The following is a 21,173-nucleotide window of genomic DNA, read 5'->3' on the forward strand; positions in this document are numbered from 1 at the left end:
ACCTGACTGAAACTCTTTAAATAAACCATTCCTCTGTTGCTGCTTTACAACAATTCTTTAAAGAACTATTGAGATAAAAGGAAGGTTGGAGACTGGCCTACAATTGGCTAAGACAGCTGGATCAAATCTTTTTGAGTAATGGTTTAATTACTGCCAGCTTAAAGGCCTGTAGGGGTACATATTAATGGTACATAGCCCACAGACTTATCATATTTAAGATTGACACATTATTTAATGGTAGGACTTCTTTGAGCAGTCTTGTAGGAATGGAATCTGACAGACAGCCTGGTTGGATTACTGAAGTTATTCACTGCATACCAGGCAGAATCGTACGCAGTGAGAATGTCACACTATTAACATGATAATCAGGCATAGAGCAGAGCAGCTACCTAAACTAAACTCCCACGGTGTTGGCACATTTCATTCAAGAGGATAACAGCAGGCGGATTATATCCTTGACTTAGCTACAGCAATTTCAGAAAGACATCTACAGTAATGTAATGTATTTGCTACTGCTGTGTAATCCATGTTTTTAAGAAATTATCAGACAAATGAAGGTTTTCAGGGAATACTGTAAAATCTTTAGTTTTTAGAGTATATGTCACAACAAGATCCAGAATAAGATTCCTCCTCCTGCTCTGCTGCTAGCAACAGCAGCCTCCTGTGACTGTGAGGGCTTGTTACCAGTTGTGCTGGTACTAACATGGCAGTTAATTTGTCACATTTTGCTGCATCTATTTTTAGTTTCTTTTTCTCTCTTTTCAGCTCCACCTTTTGACCACTTCAAGTTGTGTGAGGGCACAGGGAAAGTAGGGCCTGGCTGCCACTGGCTCTCTTGCTCTGTGAGCATGCAGTTTCTCTTGGTTTCTCAGGCAGGTGCACACACACATGTAAAACACTGGCATTGGTCATAATAAGTGTCTTGGAAAGAGTGTAAAATGTTTATTGGTCTTTTCTGAGTTCCAAATGCCAAATCACTGAATTAACAAAACGAGTCATGTTAATAAAAAATGGAAATGAAAGATACAAAGGAGAGAAGTTAGCGACACTTAAAACCCATTTAGCTGTACAACTGAAAAATGAGGATTTACCAAAGGCTTTGATACCATCTGCATTAAGACCAGACCAGACCAGAGCTGGTTTCCATTTATTTTCAATGCGTTTCACATTCAGACTCCTGTCACATGAACTGGTCCAGAGCTCCCCTGATCATATACTCCAAATGTCTCTCGAAGGATCACCTAAAAGGGTTAAATAAAATCAAAGACTCAATATAATCGTGTCACTTAAACATAAAAGAAGAAGCAGCTCAGGAGGTAAGATGGTCCTGGTTCAGGTGCAGCCTGTTGATCCTGCAGGCTCGGGTGGAGGACGTGCAGGAGGAAAAACCCCACGATCTGTTTCCAAATGAAGATTCTCAATCAAAGACATTTATACTCTTAAATGAAAATCTTTCTTGTCTCCCAGCTACAAAATAACACACCAGTGGTATAAAGACAGAAACATTTTCACCCAAATAGCAATGAGGGATATGTCAAAATCCTTGTACGTTGCTGTGATTTACAAAAATGTGGCAGATCGTTTGTAAAAGAACCTGCAGCAGCAGCAGCCTAACTAGAAGCTTTTGTGACGGGAAGGCAAAAAAAAAGAAAAAAAAAGTGGACTGTGTCATGCTCACCAGGAGAAACTTTATGCAATAACACGTGTAACTGAAAAGTAGAGAATAAAGCGATGAATTCTCTTTTATAGGAAATGAGAAAAAAATATAGAGCCTTCCAATTCAATCTCTAGAAAATAATAGAGAAGCTACAGTATAATACACATACAGATTAACTGTGCCTCCTCAGGTACTTGACTTCCTTTTATCATTATTATTACTTTTGTGCAGAAGAAAATAAAATCTGAAACGGAAGCAGACAAACTAAAACAAGCTTTTCTTATTTACATTGAATACAAGGAACTGCTTTAGCACAACCCCCAGTTAACCCCAGTTCCATCAGCCTTGTTAACTATGGCATTTACAGAGTTCAGACACTAGGGGGGCGTGTCGGAGACTGAGGGCGGTGTCGTCAGGGGGTTTGTATTGGAACTCAAGTTGAGCTGAGGAAGCTGTACACATCCCTAACATAAAAAGGCCAGGCTGAAAAGGATCCATAGTTTTTTTGTTTTTGTTTTTTATATAGCACTGCTGTAGCTAATCGTGTCCAGGCCTCGAGCTGACCCCGAGAGAGAGAGAGAGACAGAGAGAGAAAGCAAGAACAGGGTGTGGGGGGTGGTAGCGGTGGGTTAGAGGTTGTCCCCGGGCTGGTACTGAGGTTCGGTGGCTGTGAAGTAGTCTTCCAAGAAGGCTTGCAAGTACTCAAAGGTGGGCCGCTCCTCTGCGTCCTTCTTCCAGCACTGTAGCATCAGCTCGTGCAGCGAAATGGGGCAGTCCTGTGGGCACGGCATCCTGTAGCCCCGCTCCACCTGCTCCAGCACCTCTCGGTTGTTCATACCTGAAAATTAAATGCAGGAAGCAGGTGAGAAAGAGCGCTCGGGAGCTCTGCCTGGGATCACGCAGTGATCAAATTCAAAAAATCAGTTCTTAACGTGCTGAATCTGCAAAGGGTTGTTTAATGAAGATCTGTTTAATTAAAACCTCTAACTGAAGAAAGCAAAATCTACAAAATAATGTTACTAAAGTTTTGAAAAACATGGCCTAGTCTGAACATGTCGTGCGTTGTCGGTCTTAAGTGCTCCTCAGTAACATTCAATATTCACTATTTACTGGCACTTATGCTTATGTTGGTTGCTGCTGTGGTCTCCCTACTGTGTTCTTCTCTTTTTGCTTATTTTCTTTTCAGTAGGTGATCAAACAGACACACAGCAGTGGATGGAAGCAGCTACAAAGTTTGCTTTTCTTCACGTTGGAGGTTGTTAATCAGGTGCTTTGATGAAGGATTCCTGTCGGCTTTTTCTCAGTAAAGATTTGAATGTTGATTACAGCTGGTTGTTCTGGATGCTAGAAAACCCCTTTTTTGACTCCACCTGAGCTCACCATCTTTTTAATCTCTTTAATCCCATCTCTTCGCTCTTTGTAATCCCTCATTTTGTAATCAAGTTATTTGAGTTACTCAATGCATTGTTGCAGCCTTATATTGACCAATACAGAACAATGGGAAAGGACAAGGAACTCAGTGAACATCGACGAAGAATTGTAGATTTATACAAGTTGGGAAGGTCTTCTGGAGCCATTTCTAGACAAGTGCTGATTCAGATCATCAGTTGAAACAACTGTACTCAAGTAAAAGTTATTCTGATGGTCTAACATTGGTTAGGTTGTTTAGGAACAACTCACGATCCACTGTGGCTCGAAACCTGCCAAAAACTGGAATCTGCTCAAACACACAGTCATTGTCCTCAGTGCTTGACTAAAATTTGAAGCCAAATGCCTTCTGGAGAAAAGCTTTATGGTCAAATGGGACAAAGAATTGAACTAGTTGGCCACAATGACGAGAGATATTATTGTAGTAGTAAAGATGAGGCAAAGCTGAACTCTGTAACAGTGTCAAGCATGGTGGTGGTAGCGTCATGCTCTTGGGATGTTGTGCTGCTAGAGGCTCGTGGTACATTGCACAAAGTGAACGGAATAATGGACTACCTCCAAATTCTCCAACCAGACAGCCAGACAGTTGAAACTGTGTTCTAACACAGAGGCCTTCCCAACACACCAACCTCATGCCTATTAAAATTTGTGGACTATGCTTCATGCCAACCTACTTCAATGAACAGTCAAATATCCAGTCTGAAGTATGCTAGAAGCTTGTTGTTGGCTCCCAAAAGTGTTGAAGTGAAACTTGCCACGAGACATTTAACCAAATTTTACTGATGTTGTATAATTTTGACCCTGAGATCAGATAAAATTCAATATAAATTCAAATGATGTCTTTTCCCTTTTTAAAAACAGCTGAATTCTACGGGGTCTCTTTCCAGATGATCTGAGAAACCTTCCAGTTTTTAACTGAATCTGGCAATAATCTTCATCTCAAGTGTCTCCTGGGTAGGATAGTTCTCTTTCTTGAGTCCATTTTTCTGCTATTTTGTCCACTACCTTATAAAGCTGTTAAGGTGCTGCTTTTCCCTCAGCTCACTTGCAAGCTAACCATCCTCACCTGCTCTCTACAGCAGAACCAGCCCACCAGCACCATCTGGTCAAACATGTTCCCCCTCCCTGCATGGAGCTGTATACAGAGTACGCCCCAGCCTCTCCCACTCTCTTTCTTTTTGTTTCTGTGTAAAATGTATCTTGTCCCACAGGGCAGCAGAAGTAATTAAGGGTTAGCTCATATTCTGGCAGGGAAACGAAGGTTACCCAAGCGTAAAGGAACATTTTAATCCCATAAACAGCAGCAGGAGCTGCCTGTTGTGATAGCTGTGTGTACTTTGGTAACTGCTCAGTGTTTCGCAGTTCCCCTTTATTGAGCCCCTTAATCAGTGTAGACTGACCGGCTCAAGGTGAAAGCAGCTGAGCGAGCAGAGCTTAGCTTCTACTGCACCGTTTGATCCTTCCCCTTCCTTACCTGGGTAAGGCACCCGACCCTTGGTGACCAACTCCGTCAGCAGGATGCCGAACGACCACACGTCTGACTTGATGGTAAACTTCCCGTACAACGCGGCCTCTGGGGCGGTCCACTTGATGGGAAACTTTGCACCTGAAGGAGAGCAGTGAGACCACATTAGTATTAACGAGGAGAGCATGTCTACACTTCAGGTTTATTCAGTTTAACATGATCCTTTTTTCTGTTATACTGGGCCTTCACAGTCCCTTATCATTTTAAACTAGCTTGATGAATTTATCTTTAAAGTACACACATATACACATATACATATATATACATATACATATATATACGTGTGTGTGTGTGTGTGTGTGTGTGTGTGTGTGTGTGTGTGTGTGTGTGTGTGTGTGTGTGAGTGTATGTGTGTAAATGCATATTATTGTATATGTGGTGGCCTTTCTCTTTTAAGTGAACAATGCTAACATGTACAAATTTGATACCAGCAATACAGCCTGTAAAAAAATTTACAGGATAAAAAGGAACATTCACGTTTTCTCTTAGGTTCCCCTTCACACGCTGTCATTGATTGTAACTGATTAAACTTTAAAAGTACTTCCTGGGAAAAGTCAGGAAGGAAATTAGAGACCAGAGATTAAACATCAGAGGTCTGACTTTTAAAAGTGAAGTGAAGCATCTAGCAGAGAGCAAAGAACATGTGTGCAACAAAATGACTTCATTTGTCAAAGGGAGGAAAGAAATTACAACATAATGACAGTATCTGCTGAGCACATAGAAATGGCATGAACAGCTGCTATGAGCTTCAACTAACCAGCTGGGAAATGACGATATTTACAGTATTCTGAGTGCTGACACGTACATTTGTTATAAACGTTAATCTAACATGACCCATAATTCTGCATGAAACTGTCTTTCTGCACATTTAAAGTTCAAATGTGGAAGAAAATGTTCCTTTGTTGAATTAAAAGGATTAAACCCAAGAATTATTTTATGAGGGCACAGCAACGTTTTGGTGTCTCTGAGACAGACTGGTGATCTGTCCAGGCTGTACCCCATCTCTCACCTACGGTAGCTGGAATAGGCTCCACTTTGTCCATGACCCCGAATTGGGTAAGCGGATGAAAATGGATTGATGGATGAAATGGCAATTAGATCAGAAAAAGGTCTGTGGATATTTATTTATACTTCCAGAATGCAGAATGTACAAATATGTTTTCTCCAAATCAGGGAACAGCTAGCACAACCTGATATCTGAATATCTCAAAGGCTTCAAGGGTCAATAGTGAAGTAACATGATGTCCAGTTTAAAATCTCTCTGTGTCTCTGGGGCAGGGAGTGTCTTCCCTCAATGTCTGTGTTATTGAGAAAAATATTTGGAGCTGACTGGCTGTGCTGGCTAGTCATTTTCTTGTGGGTGTAATGCAAAGCTTGCAACTCCCAGAGCGAATTTCCTCCATGATCTAATGCAGTCAGGCAGCATGTGAGCTTGTGTGAGTGGGAGCATTAAGTATGTGCATTTAACATCGTTTGTGAGCGAGTTGGAAAGGAGTTAGAAGCCCTACCTTGTCGAGCCGTGTATTCGTTGTCTTCGATGAGCCTTGCCAGGCCAAAGTCGGCGATCTTGCACACCAGGTTGTCGCCAACCAGGATGTTAGCAGAGCGTAGGTCTCTGTGGATGTAGTTCATCCTCTCAATGTAGGCCATACCTGCTGCCACCTTGAGAACAGCACAGAAGGCAACAATAGCTAAAGAAATTTCTGTCTCAACTGTGAGTTGCTCTCACTTCACGAGAATACATTTAATAGCATCTATATCTATTTATCTATATCTATATCTAATGGTAGGTAAAGCTTGTTTTTTGATAGGACAGCCCTCAGTAAGATATGTCGTTGCAGTTTGGATTGGTTTGATTCAACTTCTCTCTCAATGACTCTCTATTTGCTAAAGATTTGGGTCAAATAAAAATAAATTGACAATAGAAGCCCTCAAGTTATCTCTTAATGAAGTCCTCTAATCACATGATTAGAGCAATCACAAAGTTGCAGTTTTGAAAAGAGGACAACAAGAAGGGTACACTGAAACCAGTGTAGAATCATATTTTATAAAGAACAAAGCTGTAGAATTACTGGCACAAGTTCTGGGGTTGAAAAAGTAAGCCAATGCAGAAGTGCAGTTTCTGGAGTGGCCACTAGAGGCGGACTTTAGCCTTTAGTTGTTCTAAAATGCTGGAGCAAGAATCCTAACAGAGAATACTAGAGAGAGCGTATTTCTCCTGTACTGGCTTCTCTTCATTGGATCCCTTTTAAATCCAGAATCTATTTTAAATTTATTCAAATATATCACATATATTCTAATCTAACCAATGTCAGACCATATTCTAATCACATATTAGAATATATGTGATTATATTGAATAATCAGGCCCTATCTTAGCTTAAAAGACTTCATAGTACCACATATTGTAGGGTGTACATTTATATAAATCAAACTGAATTGAATTGCATATTTACATTTTATTCAGTGTCCTAACGGTTTTGGGATGTTTTGGAATTTATGGTTGCACAAACAGATTTTGCTGCCATAGCAGGACCATTTTCAGGACCATAACCTGAAGTCTGTGGCATACCTGTGCAGCCATGTCCACCAGGTTAGGCAGTTTTAACCCTCGTCCTTCTCCATCCTTTAAAAAGTCCAGTAAGCTTCCTGGAGTAGGCATAAAAACATGTTATGTTGCACACATGTGCACAATAAAATAAATAAAACACAACTTTATTAAATCAGTTTTGGTTTCCGTGCCCTGTGCAATACAGGAACACAGGAAGTGTTTGTAAATCTGAAGTAAAATAACCTTGAAGAAAAATCAGGTGAATATCTCTTAGAAATAAGCCACAAAAAGCTCGCCAGCTACAAAAATAAATATTGGATTGGTGGACCTAAAAAGATCCCCACATAAACTTCTACATTCATACAATTCCACAGTGGATCGGCTCTTTTAAAGGCACTCCTCTCCAGCTTAATTGGCTGACCTAGATATGGCAGGCTCTGCACGCAGCAGACACAGCAACGTACATCAAAGTTTCCATTCTTGCATTCTCTGGTGATTAATGCGCGTCCACAACGCTTTCTTGTGGCATCTCTGAACCCCAGTGTTTTGAAGGACTGTTTTGCAGGCCTTAATCATCTCCACTCTCTTTGAAAGGCAGGGTTTGCCATTCCAGAGCGCTCACTCTTCAGACTGGAATGAAACAAAGTGCTTTGACAGACATTTTTTTAACTGGCCACAAGTTTCACTTTTAGGCCACAATATATGCTTTTTATGGCTTTAAAAAACAAAAAAAACACCCAGCACGCCCCTGCGGGCGGTTTATCCTTCAAGCTCGGGTCCTCTACCAGAGGCCTGGGAGCTTGAGGGTCCTGCGCAGTATCTTAGCTGTTCCCAGGACTGCGCTCTTCTGGACAGAGATCTCCGATGTTGTTCCCGGGATCTGCTGGAGCCACTCGCCTAGCTTGGGAGTCACCGCACCTAGTGCTCCGATTACCACGGGGACCACCGTTACCTTCACCCTCCACATCCTCTCGAGCTCTTCTCTGAGCCCTTGGTATTTCTCCAGCTTCTCGTGTTCCTTCTTCCTGATATTGCTGTCATTCGGAACCGCTACATCGATCACTACGGCCATCTTCTTCTGTTTGTCTACCACCACTATGTCCGGTTGGTTAGCCACCACCATTTTGTCCGTCTGTATCTGGAAGTCCCACAGGATCTTAGCTCGGTCATTCTCCACCACCCTTGGGGGCATCTCCCATTTTGACCTCAGGACTTCCAGGTTATACTCGGCACAGATGTTCCTGTACACTATGCCGGCCACTTGGTTATGGCGTTCCATGTATGCCTTGCCTGCTAGCATCTTGCACCCTGCTGTTATGTGCTGGATTGTCTCTGGGGCATCTTTACACAGCCTGCACCTGGGGTCTTGCCTGGTGTGATAGACCCCAGCCTCTATGGATCTTGTGCTCAGAGCTTGTTCTTGTGCTGCCATGATTAGTGCCTCTGTGCTGTCTTTCAGTCCAGCTTTGTCCAGCCACTGGTAGGATTTCTGGATATCAGCCACCTCCTCTATCTGCCGGTGGTACATACTGTGCAGGGGCCTGTCCTTCCATGATGGTTCCTCGTCTCCCTCCTCTTTCTTGGGTTTCTGCTGCCTGAGGTATTCACTGAGCACTCGGTCAGTTGGGGCCATCTTCCCAATATATTCTTGGATGTTCGTTGTCTCATCCTGGACTGTGGTGCTGACACTCACCAGTCCCCGGCCCCCTTCCTTCCGCTTAGCGTACAGCCTCAGGGTGCTGGACTTGGGGTGAAACCCTCCATGCATGGTAAGGAGCTTTCTTGTCTTTATGTCAGTGGCTTCTATCTCCTCCTTTGGCCAGCCTATTACCCCAGCAGGGTACCTGATCACGGTACGTGTTGATGGCCCGGATCTTGTTCTTACCATTCAGCTGACTCCTCAGGACTTGCCTGACCCTCTGCAGGTACTTGGTGGTTGCAGCTTTTCTAGCGGCCTCTTCATGGTTCCCATTCGCCTGCGGGATCCCCAGGTACTTGTAACTGTCCTCTATGTCTGCAATGTTGCCTTCTGGTAGTTCATTCCCTCAGTTCTGACTACCTTCCCTCTCTTTGTTACCATCCGACTACACTTCTCCAGTCCGAACGACATTCCAATGTCATTGCTGTATAGCCTGGTAGTGTGGATCAGTGAATCGATGTCTCGTTCACTCTTGGCATACAGCTTGATGTCATCCATGTACAGGAGGTGGCTGACAACTGCTCCGTTACGTAGTCGGTATCCGTAGCCAGTCTTGTTAATGATCTCACTGAGGGTGTTCAGGCCTATGCAGAACAGCAGTGGGGACAGAGCATCTCCTTGGTAGATCCCGCACTTGATGGTGACTTGTGCTATGGGCTTGGAGTTGGCCTCTAGTGTTGTACGCCACATCCCCATTGAGTTCCTGATGAAGGCTCTTAGGGTCCCATTGATCTTGTACAATTCTAGGCATTCCAGTATCCAGCTGTGGGGCATTGAGTCATAGGCCTTCTTGTAATCAATCCAGGCAGTGCACAGGTTGGTCAGTCTGGTCTTGCAGTCTCGGCTGATTGTTCTGTCTACCAGTAGCTGGTGTTTTGCGCCTCTGGTATTCTTGCCAATTCCTTTCTGTGTCCCGCTCATGTATTGACCCATGTGCCTGTTCATCTTAGCCGATATGATGCCTGACAGGAGCTTCCATGTAGTACTGAGGCAGGTTATTGGTCGGTAGTTGGAGGGGACCGGTCCCTTCTTGGGGTCCTTGGGGATCAGGACCGTCCGGCCTTCAGTTAGCCATTCCGGGTGTCTCTCGTTAACTAGCAGCTGGTTCATTTGTGCTGCCAGACGCTCGTGGAGTGCAGTCAGCTTCTTCAGCCAGTAGGCGTGAACCATGTCGGGCCCTGGTGCTGTCCAACTCTTCATACTGGAGACCCTTTCTTGGATATCTGCCACTGTGATGGTTACTGGACCCTGTTCAGGGAGGTCGCTGTGGTCTGCCCTCAGATCCACTAGCCACTGAGCATTGCCGTTATGGGTTGCATCCTTCTCCCATATGCTCTTCCAGTATTGCTCCGTCTCCAGCCTTGGTGGTGCTGTTCTCTTATTGTTCCCTTGCCACTGAGAGTACACCTTTGCTGGTTCTGTGGAGAACAGCTGGTTTATTCTCCTGCCTTCTATCTCTCTGGTGTACCTCCTCAAGCGGCTGGCCAAGGCTGTGAGTCTTTGCTTGGCAGTTTCCAAGGCCTCAGGTATGGACAGCTTGCTGTATTTCTTAGGCACCTTATTTGTCGCACCTTTCTGCAACTCCGTTAGTTGGCTAACCTCCCTCCGTGCTACTTTGATCTTGCCCTCTAGCCTCCTTCTCCATGGAGGGTACTGCCCCTTGTCGCTGTTCAACTTGTAGCCAAGCATCTCACTGATCACTGCTGCCGTATTGTAGATCAGCTTGTTAGTGGTTGTAGGTATTGCCCGTAGTGCTGCATTAACATCATCTAGCAGACCTTCTGAGGGTACTTCACGTAATCTTGGTAACCGGCTACGGGGGATCCAGGTTTCAAGCTTGGCCATGATCCTATTTTTCAGGTCAGTTCCTCTCGCACTCAACGATCCTTCTCCTATCGCACTTGGGGCTATGTACCCAATCTCGGGTGGGGGTGATGATATCGCCCCCCTGACCTGGCGTCCTGACTCCTCCTTGCCGTAGCATTTGTGTTGTACCTCGTCAATCTCTAGCTGTGAGAGCAGTCCCTTCTTTCGAATATTGGAACACTGAGCTACTAGTTGTTTCGCCGTCATTGTGGATGTTGGGTATCGAAGAATCCATAGGTCCCTCATCCTATTCATGTAGCCCCTTCCGCCGGGGTTACTTTTTACTGAGATAGTGGTCAGTGAAGACACATACAGGGGCTTGGACTGAGCTGGTCACACAACCAACATACAACATAACATAGAACTTTAAACTCTTCTACTAATGGAAATTAACTTTGCTTTGCTTTGCAAAACTTGGCTGTGTTACGTTTTCTGAGTCTGCAGCTTACGCACAAAACCATACCAAGAGCTATTTCTCTTGTTTGGTGTTAGTCCTTTCCTCTCTCACACTTTGTTTCTGCACAAGGGTGAGAGAGGCAAACTCGCTGACATGCAACCAAAAGCAACGCAAGGTCAACTGCTTTACAACCCATTTTTGTCACACAGAGCTTTAAGCTTGTGTCTCCATTATTAGTTTTCTCTTTCAACAGAAATTCTGTAAAAATTCATCTTTTTCGTAATTGAATGGTGATGACAAAATTCTTCTATTCTTCTTCAATAAAATCACTCTACATAGTATAAGATGCTTGTAAAAGCGAGAGAAACTGCATATTTTGAAACAGGAAACTGTTGCATCAACTCTTATTTTATAAAAATAATTATTTTTTAACAAGTGAATAACTAGCACTTTTGGGGTGCAATGAAAAACGCAAGTAAGCAGCTGTGGATTGTGGGTGTGTTCCATCTACCTTTGCCCATGTACTCTGTGACGATGTAAATGGGCTCCTCAGACACGACAGCGTAAAGCTGCACCAGCTTATCATGACGGAGTTTCTTCATGATCTGAGCCTCCTCCAGGAAGGACTCTGGGGACATCGTGCCAGGCTTCAGAGTCTTCACTGCCACCTTAGTGGTGCCATTCCACGTTCCTGGTACACAGAAGCTGGCATCAGTACAGTGGGAAAATGCATTCGTGTCATTTCAAAGTCAAGCTTGACAACCCTGTGCTCTAACCCGAAGACATGATTGGCAGGTGTGAGGCAACTGTAGTTTAAAAACATGGGGAAAGTCTTGCTTTGAAATGACAACGAGATAAACATGCAAGACAGGAAGCGATCGAGAGACTGAGGGAATAATCTTTCATGCACAGTGGTTGGGCTGAAGGATAATTAAATGTGTACGGGATTTGGAGCGGACATTGATTTGAAATGGCTTTTAAAGGCTTGGAGAGAGATTCAGCAGGGCTTTAAGAGTCACAATACGCCAACATGGGAGCGGATAATCCTTTGTAGGATGATCAACAAAGGCAAGCCTGTAAGCTCCTCACTGGTTACATGTCAGTGACTGTAACACAGCACGGCTATGCCTCCAATATGCACTCTATCAAAATACTGTGTGAATGTAGGTAAAGGTATGGATGACTTCAATTATTTTATTGAAGCAGTACCTTTTTTATATTATTTTTTACAGTAAACATACAAGAATCTTAGGAAAGACAAATTTGGCCTACTTGTTTATTTTAAGGGGCTTAATTTAAGATTAAGCTCATATATCAGAGTGGGCTTCTGTAGCATCGTGACTGTGCTTTCAATTTTGGAAGTCAGGACTGGTAACCTGCTGCTACAGTGGCCCAGAGAGGTCAAACATACTGCAACTGAGAAACCATCAGCAAATAGAGAAATACTGCAAAAGCACACAAAAAGTATTGTTGTGTGTGTTTGTGTGTACTTTTGCTGAGTATTTTCTGTTTGCTGGTGTTTTCTTAAGCTGCAATGCATTTCACCTTTCAGGGCCACCTCAGTGTTCAACTGGAATATTATAAGAATGCAAACATACACTGTGGGGTGGAAAACTATTCTTATAGGTATCAGCTGATTTTCAAAGAGACTTTATAGTTTATGTCTTAAGAAACTAAAACAAAAATCCTGTGGGAGTGCTGGAGAGGGATAAGAAAGCTCCAGCTTGCATGTGAAATGGCAAAATAGCTTCTTGGCACAATTATGAATACATAGATGAGCATAAAGGAGACTCCACGTGTACTTGTGGGATGGGCCAGAGTGAAAATTTCAAAGTTTGGTTTTGAATTTTCTTACCATAAAACACATCGGCAAAACATCCTGTTCCCAGCTTTACTTCCAACTCAAGTGCGTCTCTGCTGATCTCCCAGGCATCATGACTCAAGCCCACAGTGTCAGGGATGTAGTTCACACACACGCCCGTTAAATTAAAGCACAAACCATCTGCACTCTCTACAGGGGAGGGGGGGAGGTAAGGCAAACAGGGTTAGGGGAAAGGAACATGCAGTGAGGTACACATGGAAGGAGGCCACCTTTAGGCTGTGAGAGTTTCCTGACACACTGGATGATTTTTCCAGATTATTTTGGCAGAAAAGTTTGGAAAACAAGGACAATTTGACTGGCAACACCCTCAATCTAAGAATTACCAACATTTTTGCCCCATGTTCTCATTTGATCGAACCCATCAGATTATTGGCCTGTGTTTTGGACCGTGTCTGGTGTCTCCGTCAGCTCTGTGTGGCTCCTTCCGAGTGGCCCCCTTACTAGGAGGCGACTCGATCCGTACCCATCCAAACCTCCCCAAACTGCCCATTCCCGAGACGCTTGATCAGCTGCAGCGACTCCCGTGGGATCTCCCACACGTCTTTGGTTTTGACGGACAGGTCAGCGAGGCGGGGCATGCCTTTGTGGCAGGGAACCACCAAGCGACAGCAGAGCCCCGCGGCTCGATCTGCACACAGCACACGGCAACGCGCAAAAAAGAGCAGAGACAGAGAGAGGGAGATGTACAGAGGGTTAGCGCAGCACCCTGCAGGAGACAAAGACAAGCTTCAGAGTGGCACAACAACTGGAAGCATAGTAAACATCAAAGCTGAGAACCAGCGCCTCTGTTTTCACTTTCTGGTGGGCACATGAGCTGATTACAGGTGAAAAGATTCAGGATGTGGCCTCTTTCATCCATCTTGATCATCAGATTAATCAGTTTGCTTACAAGTCACACGCGTCTCATACTTATAAAATTAGAGCGTTGTGATGTAGCACTGGCGGATGAACTTTTCACAACTGGCTTTTTATGTAATAACTTGTTAAGTATATTCTTCCTAATAGCCAAAACGAATAGAAATCTATTAAAATGTTCTCATTTTCTATAATATGATTTCAGAGCATAGTTAGAGTTGGAAGTCTACCCTCTGAACTCCCAACAATCTGTAAAACAAGCGAGTAATGATGTATAGACTGTTGGGTGTTGGGTGGTGAAGGGGTTAAAACAGCAGCCAGAGATACAAACGCCAGCTCTGACATGTAGCCAAACAGCCAAACTGGGGGTTGGTTGTCATTTCAAATTGTTGGCAGTCTACCTCTGAGTGTGCTATAAGTTCACAAGCATCATCTGTTGCTGGAAAGCTAAAATAAAACAGTACCTAGCTCTGCAGTTACAGCTGAAATTTAAATGACTTTAATGGTTATTTCTGGCCTGGGTTGGTAGAGTATCACAGTATAACAGTAAAAGTCTTCAACACTCAATAGCAACAAGCAGAACTAAAGACTCTAAAGGCTTCCTGTGGCTAAGGGCATGGCGACGTGCACACGGTTTACGATAACAATGGCCATTTACGTAAAGAGATAGCTGCACGGTAAAATGTATATATTTATAGTTATGTAACGTTAAATCATAGGTACTTTGTGTACTATGAAAAGCATTATCGACCATACTTGTTTAGGACGATGAGTGCCCTTTCCATTTAGATTAGGCCTGTTTGCTGTCACTTTAGCTGATAACACCACGACATCTATGTGCTCGTTCAAATCATTCTTTCTTATACTCTGAAGGAAGTCTCATGTTTGCCCCCGACTGATTAAGCCAGTGGATTAGGTCAGAGTTTCCGCAGGCATCCTCACGCTGATATTTAGATATTGCCTTGACAGCAATGATAAAGTGACCCTTGGTTTTTATCCTCACGGTCACTGGTAAGACCCCAGGGTGTTTGCACAGGGCAGTAAAGATGAGATAAAGGCCCGCGTCTCACCCACAGGAGTGTTAAACCTGGAACACGGCCATCAAAGCCCATCTGGGCCACCTGCCTGCTGCCACAGCTGCTCCGCTCAAACATCAATACGGCTCTGTGTATTCTCCACTGGCTGTCATAAAAGCTGTCAATATGTGCACCGTCTCCACGGAGAAAACACAGAAGCAGAGGGTGTTTCACAGAAAGAGGTGGCGGCTTAAAGTGTGGAAAGCTCATTTTATTTTGAAGACCAAGTTAGTCTTTGTGATGCTGCTGAACTCCATTTTGCCTGCTCATAAATGTGTTATTGCTGACAGTTATTAAAGTTTATGTTCTGCTCTCTAATCAATTACAAACCTGAGCAATTCCCAACACCTGGTTTTGGTAGAATGATGGTAGGATCATACACAAATCCATTCAGTGCCTTATCACATCAATTTATCACGAAAAAAATAAATAAACAGAATATAAAAGTAGACAGGGCTAGCTTGTTAACCGTTTTATAATCGCAATAAATCATTTCAGAGGATTGTTTCCTGGTCTTCTCTTGGGTCAGTTGCCTTTAAAGACATTATTACGCAACCAGAATGTGAATGAGTGAGAGCAGGTAACAACACTCCTACTGTAATTTGTTCCCCTGAAGCCACTGATTCTATCAATGCATTTTAATAAAATGTTATTTAAATGGTACCAATTCACAAGAAGGCATTTGACCTTATAAGGTAAAGACCAGAGAGTGATCTTGACATCAGTGGAATGCAAAAAGCAAAAGCATCATCATGAACTGCAGCCATTTATTTGTAAAAACACACTTAAGGAATCGGATTTCTACAACTAAAAAATGCAAAACGATAAAAATTAAAAACAAAACAACAAACAAAACTCAGTACTCCTTGAAACTGACTATTTTATTTCATCACGTGCAGCTTTTAATTTTCTCTCTCGTGACTAGCAGAAATGTCGTTTGAACAGAGTAAAGCTAGGTTTGATTCTCAGCCTGTTAGTGAATTTGGCCAGATTAGCAGCCAAGAGTTATTGCTTTCTGACCCCTGCAGGTGATGCGAAGAACAGAACAACGCTCTACGATGCCCGATATGCTCCTCGGCTCTTCAGCAACATGTAAAATAGAAAATAGCGCAAAGCAGAAAGCAATAAAAGCATAAGCCCTGCAAAGAGTCAAGGTTATTTGCAAAGGTGTGCTCCATATGCCATTTAGAGTGGCGATAAAGTGCAGGACGGACAGCCTCTCTTCACATGTTGCCTCCTGTGAGATTCCTGACACCCCTCCCCCACCCATCACCTTCACTCAATACCAGGTTGAGATGCAAATGAGGAGACTTCACTCAGGCAAGTCTGCTGGACCAGACGGAGTGAGTCCCCTTGTCCTCAAGACCTGTGCCCCCCAGCTGTGTGGAGTCTTTCATAAACTGTTTATGCTGAGTCTGAGTCTGCAGAGGGTCCCGGTGATGTGGAAGACATCATGCCTCGTCCCTGTACCAAAGACACCACGTCCCAGTGGCCCCCAGGATTACAGGCCCGTGGCACTGACCTCCCACATCATGAAGACCCTGGAAAAGCTCATCCTGGACCAGCTGCGACCCATAGTAAGACCACACCTGGATCCCCTTCAGTTCGCTTATCAGCCTCGTCTCGGAACTGAGGACGCCATCATCTACCTGCTCAATCGTGTCTACACCCATCTGGACCAGCCGGCGAGCACTGTGAGGGTCATGTTTTTTGACTTTTCCAGTGCTTTCAACACCATCAGGCCGACCCTCCTGGGTGATAAGTTAGCAGCGATGCAGGTGGATGCTTCTCTGGTGTCCTGGATTGTTGATTACCTGACAGGAAGACCACAATATGTACGTCTCCCACAGTGTGTGTCTGACAAGGTGATCAGCAACACAGGGGCACCACAGGGGACTGTCCTCTCCCCCTTCCTCTTCACCCTCTACACCACAGACTTCAGCCACTGCACAGAGACCTGCCATCTTCAGAAGTTTTCTGATGACTCTGCGGTGGTTGGATGCATCAGCAGGGATGATGAGACAGAGTACCGGGCTGTGGTCGACTCCTTTGTCACGTGGTGTGAGCAGAATCATCTGCAGCTCAACGTGGCAAAGACCAAGGAACTGATCGTGGACTTCAGGAAGACCAGGAAACACTTGACCCCTGTTTCAATCCAGGGGGTCAGTGTTGACATTGTGGAGGACTATAAATACCTTGGAGTACACATTGACAATAAACTGGACTGGGCTAAAAACACCACAGCACTTTACAGGAAGGGCCAGAGTCGTCTCTATTTTTTGAGGCGACTGAGGTCCTTCAACATCTGCCAGAAAATGCTGAGGATTTTCTATGAGTCTGTTGTGGCCAGTGCGATCCTCTATGCTGTTGCATGCTGGGGGAGCAGGCTGAGGGTCGCAGATGCCAACAGACTTAATAAACTGATCCGTAAGGCCAGCAATGTTGTGGGGATGGAGCTGCACTCCCTCAAGGTGGTGTCGGAGAGGCGGATGCTGTCCAAGATAAAGACAATGTTGGATAACACCTCCCACCCACTCCATGACATGTTGGTCAGCCACAGGAGCTCGTTCAGTGAGAGACTGAGATTACCGAAAAGCACCACTGAACGACACAGGAAATCATTCCTGCCTGTGGCCATCTCCCTGTACAACGCATCCACTTAACACACTGTTTGCTGCTACAGCTACACATGTTTCTTTTCCAACTATTTATTTATAAGTGACTTATGTATGTATGTATGTATGTATATATATGTATATATTGTACTATTCTTAGTTAGCGTATTGTCTGTCTTGTCTTAATGTTGGTTTAAAATGGAGCACTGTAACAAAAAATAATTTCCCCCAGGGATCAATAAAGTATTCTGATTCTGATTCTGATTAATGTGCCATGACGCTAACGCATACAGAAAATCCATGGCACTGATTTTAGGACTTCAAGAGATCAATATGTCAATGACAACTGGAGCGTGACTGGAAAAGCACCGTTCTTAGTCAAAGGGACGCAGAATGAGAGAGATCAAACACAACAAATGAGCACGCTTTCAAAGAAGCACAAGTAGAAGCGAGACAGTGAGAAAATGCTGAAAAACAGAATCCGTGTTAACAAGTAATAAGTAAAACATATATGTGTCAGTGCACCAGTGGGGTGTCCGTTTCCAATAAGCTCAATATGAACAGCAGGATGGGCTCACAGTGGCTCTTCAGGGTGTCAGAGTGCTCTCTCTGTGGCCTCTTGTTTGCTGCATTAAAAATTAATGTGAATCCAGTTGCACGTGAGACACAAACTAGCAGGTATTCCAACACAGGCCATGTCTTTGTGTCTCACAGTACGAGTCATCTTCTATTCCTGTATGTGAAAATGCAATAACAGCGTAACAGTGTTTGCTTAATGCATGTTTGATCAATTCACGGAAATGGACACCACACAAAACACTTTCCTATTTGGGCTTGTGAAAATGGGGTCGCAGTGTCAGTGCTCTGCATCCACCGACAAATCTGTCTATGGCAACGTCTGTCTGGAAGGCTTTTAAAAAAAGAAAAGGCATTTCTCCCGTTTGATCTGCTTGTTTTCAGGCCAGCGATGCACTTTCTTGACATCTGCATCATACATTCAGCATTTCCCAGTACAGCATTAAATATTACCAGATTATTATCTGAACTTAAATTTATGTGATCATTCCTGTCTACCTGGACTGAAGCAGAAAGTACCAAGCTGAATTTCCTAAGACCTGGTGGAGAAGTGGAGCATGTAAAAAGGATAAACACATTTAAAACTGGACGATTTTTGTTAAGATCAACCTATTTTATTTGTTTTTTTCTAGGTTCAAATTGATTCTTATTATCTTACACTCGGCATTAGTGAGGCTGTTTTAGCTCTGTTCCCTCTCCATTTAGACTGACTGACTGGTTGTCCATCTTAAACATAAGCTTTTAACAACATATATATATCTATATGAAAAAAGGGAAAACTAATAGCTTTAGTGGAAGCATTGTACTGTAAGCATAGAGTTTAGATTATTAGATATATTAGATAATATTAGAATATTATGAACATTATTTAACACATAGTGAGTCAGAAAGGTGACTGAAGATCATGGGAATCATCCAGCAGCCTACATCTACTGCAGCATAATTAAGGGAGGATTCAGGGTCACCTGATCCAGCCCTAACTATATGCTTTAGCAAAAAGGAAACTTTGAAGCGGGAGACAGATAGTGTCTATCTCCTGAATTAAGCTGGTTCCACAGAAGAGGGGCCGGAAAACTAAACGCTCTGCCTCCCATTCTACTTTTAAATACTAAATATATAAGTATATATACTTTAAATATATAAATATATAAGGATTAACACACAAACGTAGCCCTATACCTCTACAAATATATAAAACCATATTGTATTATCTCATAGTATATTTTGTCCTAACAAAGAGGAGAAAATCCAAACAGACCAGAATGAGAATATTTTGAAATTCTTCAAATTTACTTGAATAAATAATGACAATGGCTCATATTCAGCGTTTTCTGAAACAAAGAGCTCTACACCTGCACAGACTCTTCCTTTAGCCATTCTCCACCTCTCCATCAGCTTTAATGACATTCAACCAAAACGGCACTGAACACTGTTGTGGCTCATGTGGAAGAAGCAATTACAATCTAAAATCATTCAAACTGAACAGTCGCACATTTACAAGAACAAACTGCAAAGCTACCTTTTTTTAAGTCGACCTTAAATACACAACAAACAAAAATAGTTACAAGTTTACACAACGTGACAAATTATAGAATCTTTGTATTTTACCTGAATAGTGCTGAACCAGCTGCTGCAGTGTTTCAAACTGAGCCCTGGTAGTGATGTAGTAGCCGCCGCTGTCTAGCTTGCGGATCTTATAATGCTTGACGTGGTCGCCCTTGAGATCATCCCAGTCCCGTATGGATAAGGAAAAGGCACCTGAGGAAGACAGACCAGGAGGTTCGAATCACTGAACACCAAGTTCCCATTCAACACTTCAGTACTCACTTCTACCCATCCAGTTCTGCTGCTATTCAAAAAGCAGAGGCTATCACACTACACTTTTACTACAAAAGTCTTATGAGAAATATGAGAGCTTAGAAAATACTCCATGCGTTCTACTTGTGATTACACCATCAGGCAGCTGTGAACACTTCTTACTCCTAAGTAGTAAATCTGTCATGGCATAAACACACACACTTACAGGTCGATGTGTGTCAGTGTGTCTGTTTTGTGATTTTTTTTACCCTTTGTGGTTTCACTTTCTCGGATGAGATAGGTGCCTCGAGGGTTGCCAGTAGACAGTAGCTGCCTCTCTGCATCCTTACGGCCCAGTTTACCAAAGTACCAGCTGCAAATATAGGAAAAGAAGTCAAACACAGACACACTGCAGTCACTGTGTTCAAGTCATGCATAAGGTCACATCATAGTACTACTATTTCCAGGGGTATTGCCAAAAATGGTTCTGACAAGGAATCAGAAAATCCCGGACAGTATCGTGGAGCTTTTTAGTCTGATGATGCTAAAAGACTGTTAAGATAAGCGTAATTCTCAAGAGGCCATTCATTTGTCCAACATTTGTCCAACACTGTTGGACAAATGAATGAGGCCAAAATGTGTATGATAGCACTGGAACACGGGGTTTGCGATGTCATCACTGAGAGCCCTGCTGCCAGCTGACCTTTTAACATTATGTAACACATGATGAAATCAAGTGATGATGAGACGGTCAACACTGATATTATGGATGGAGAGTAACACTGACAATCTACATTCCTACATTACATATTTGTTTCGAGTATCACAACATGGCAACTAGAGGTGGGAATCACCATACATCCCACGATACGATCTTATCACAATACTTAACGCACGATACGATATTATTGCAATTTTTAAAAATATTTTGCGATATTCAGATTCTGTACATAAAGGTAAACTTTATCAATATTCATTTTATCTAATATCAAAGTCTCGCACTCAGTCTTTCTCTCATTTCAGTCAGTTTTATTGTTGACAAACTGAACGGTTTGTATTACAGTCTAGTCCAACTTAACTGAATGCAACCATCTGGTACAATTATAGCTATTCTGAACTATGCAATTTATGAAAACTATGCAGCCCATTCAGCAACTGAAGAATTTGAAAGTAAATTAAAACAAAACATTTTACATTAAATAAAAAAGTTTTAAACTTAATTAAAATAAAACATGTCTTAAATTAAAATA

The 21,173-nt window shown here is 43.1% G+C and overlaps 1 protein-coding gene across 5 annotated transcripts in view; it reads right to left on the reverse strand.

Annotated features, from left to right (window-relative positions):
• Positions 1–927: 927 nt before the first annotated feature.
• Positions 928–21,173, reverse strand: part of fynb (FYN proto-oncogene, Src family tyrosine kinase b) — an 88,889-nt gene continuing 68,643 nt past the window's right edge. For 3 of the 5 annotated variants that reach the window (XM_085248064.1, XM_085248065.1, XM_085248066.1), the window contains 8 exons: positions 20,193–20,296; positions 19,735–19,884; positions 13,468–13,632; positions 11,634–11,813; positions 7,182–7,258; positions 6,119–6,272; positions 4,560–4,691; positions 928–2,495 (listed from right to left, as the gene is read on the reverse strand). In XM_085248064.1, coding sequence (XP_085104190.1) covers positions 2,287–2,495; positions 4,560–4,691; positions 6,119–6,272; positions 7,182–7,258; positions 11,634–11,813; positions 13,468–13,632; positions 19,735–19,884; positions 20,193–20,296 — 1,171 coding nt within the window. In that variant the 3' untranslated portion in view covers positions 928–2,286. Of the gene's footprint in view, positions 2,496–4,559; positions 4,692–6,118; positions 6,273–7,181; positions 7,259–11,633; positions 11,814–12,977; positions 13,134–13,467; positions 13,633–19,734; positions 19,885–20,192; positions 20,297–21,173 lie in introns of all 5 variants that reach the window. The other 2 variants (XM_085248068.1, XM_085248067.1) reach the window with 2 other exon arrangements.

Source organism: Mchenga conophoros, linkage group LG15 (genome assembly GCF_057382185.1).
Source record: "Mchenga conophoros isolate Kocher_MC1m ecotype Shallow Benthic linkage group LG15, M_conophoros_male_GT1.1, whole genome shotgun sequence".
Classification (NCBI taxonomy): Eukaryota; Metazoa; Chordata; class Actinopteri; order Cichliformes; family Cichlidae; genus Mchenga; species Mchenga conophoros.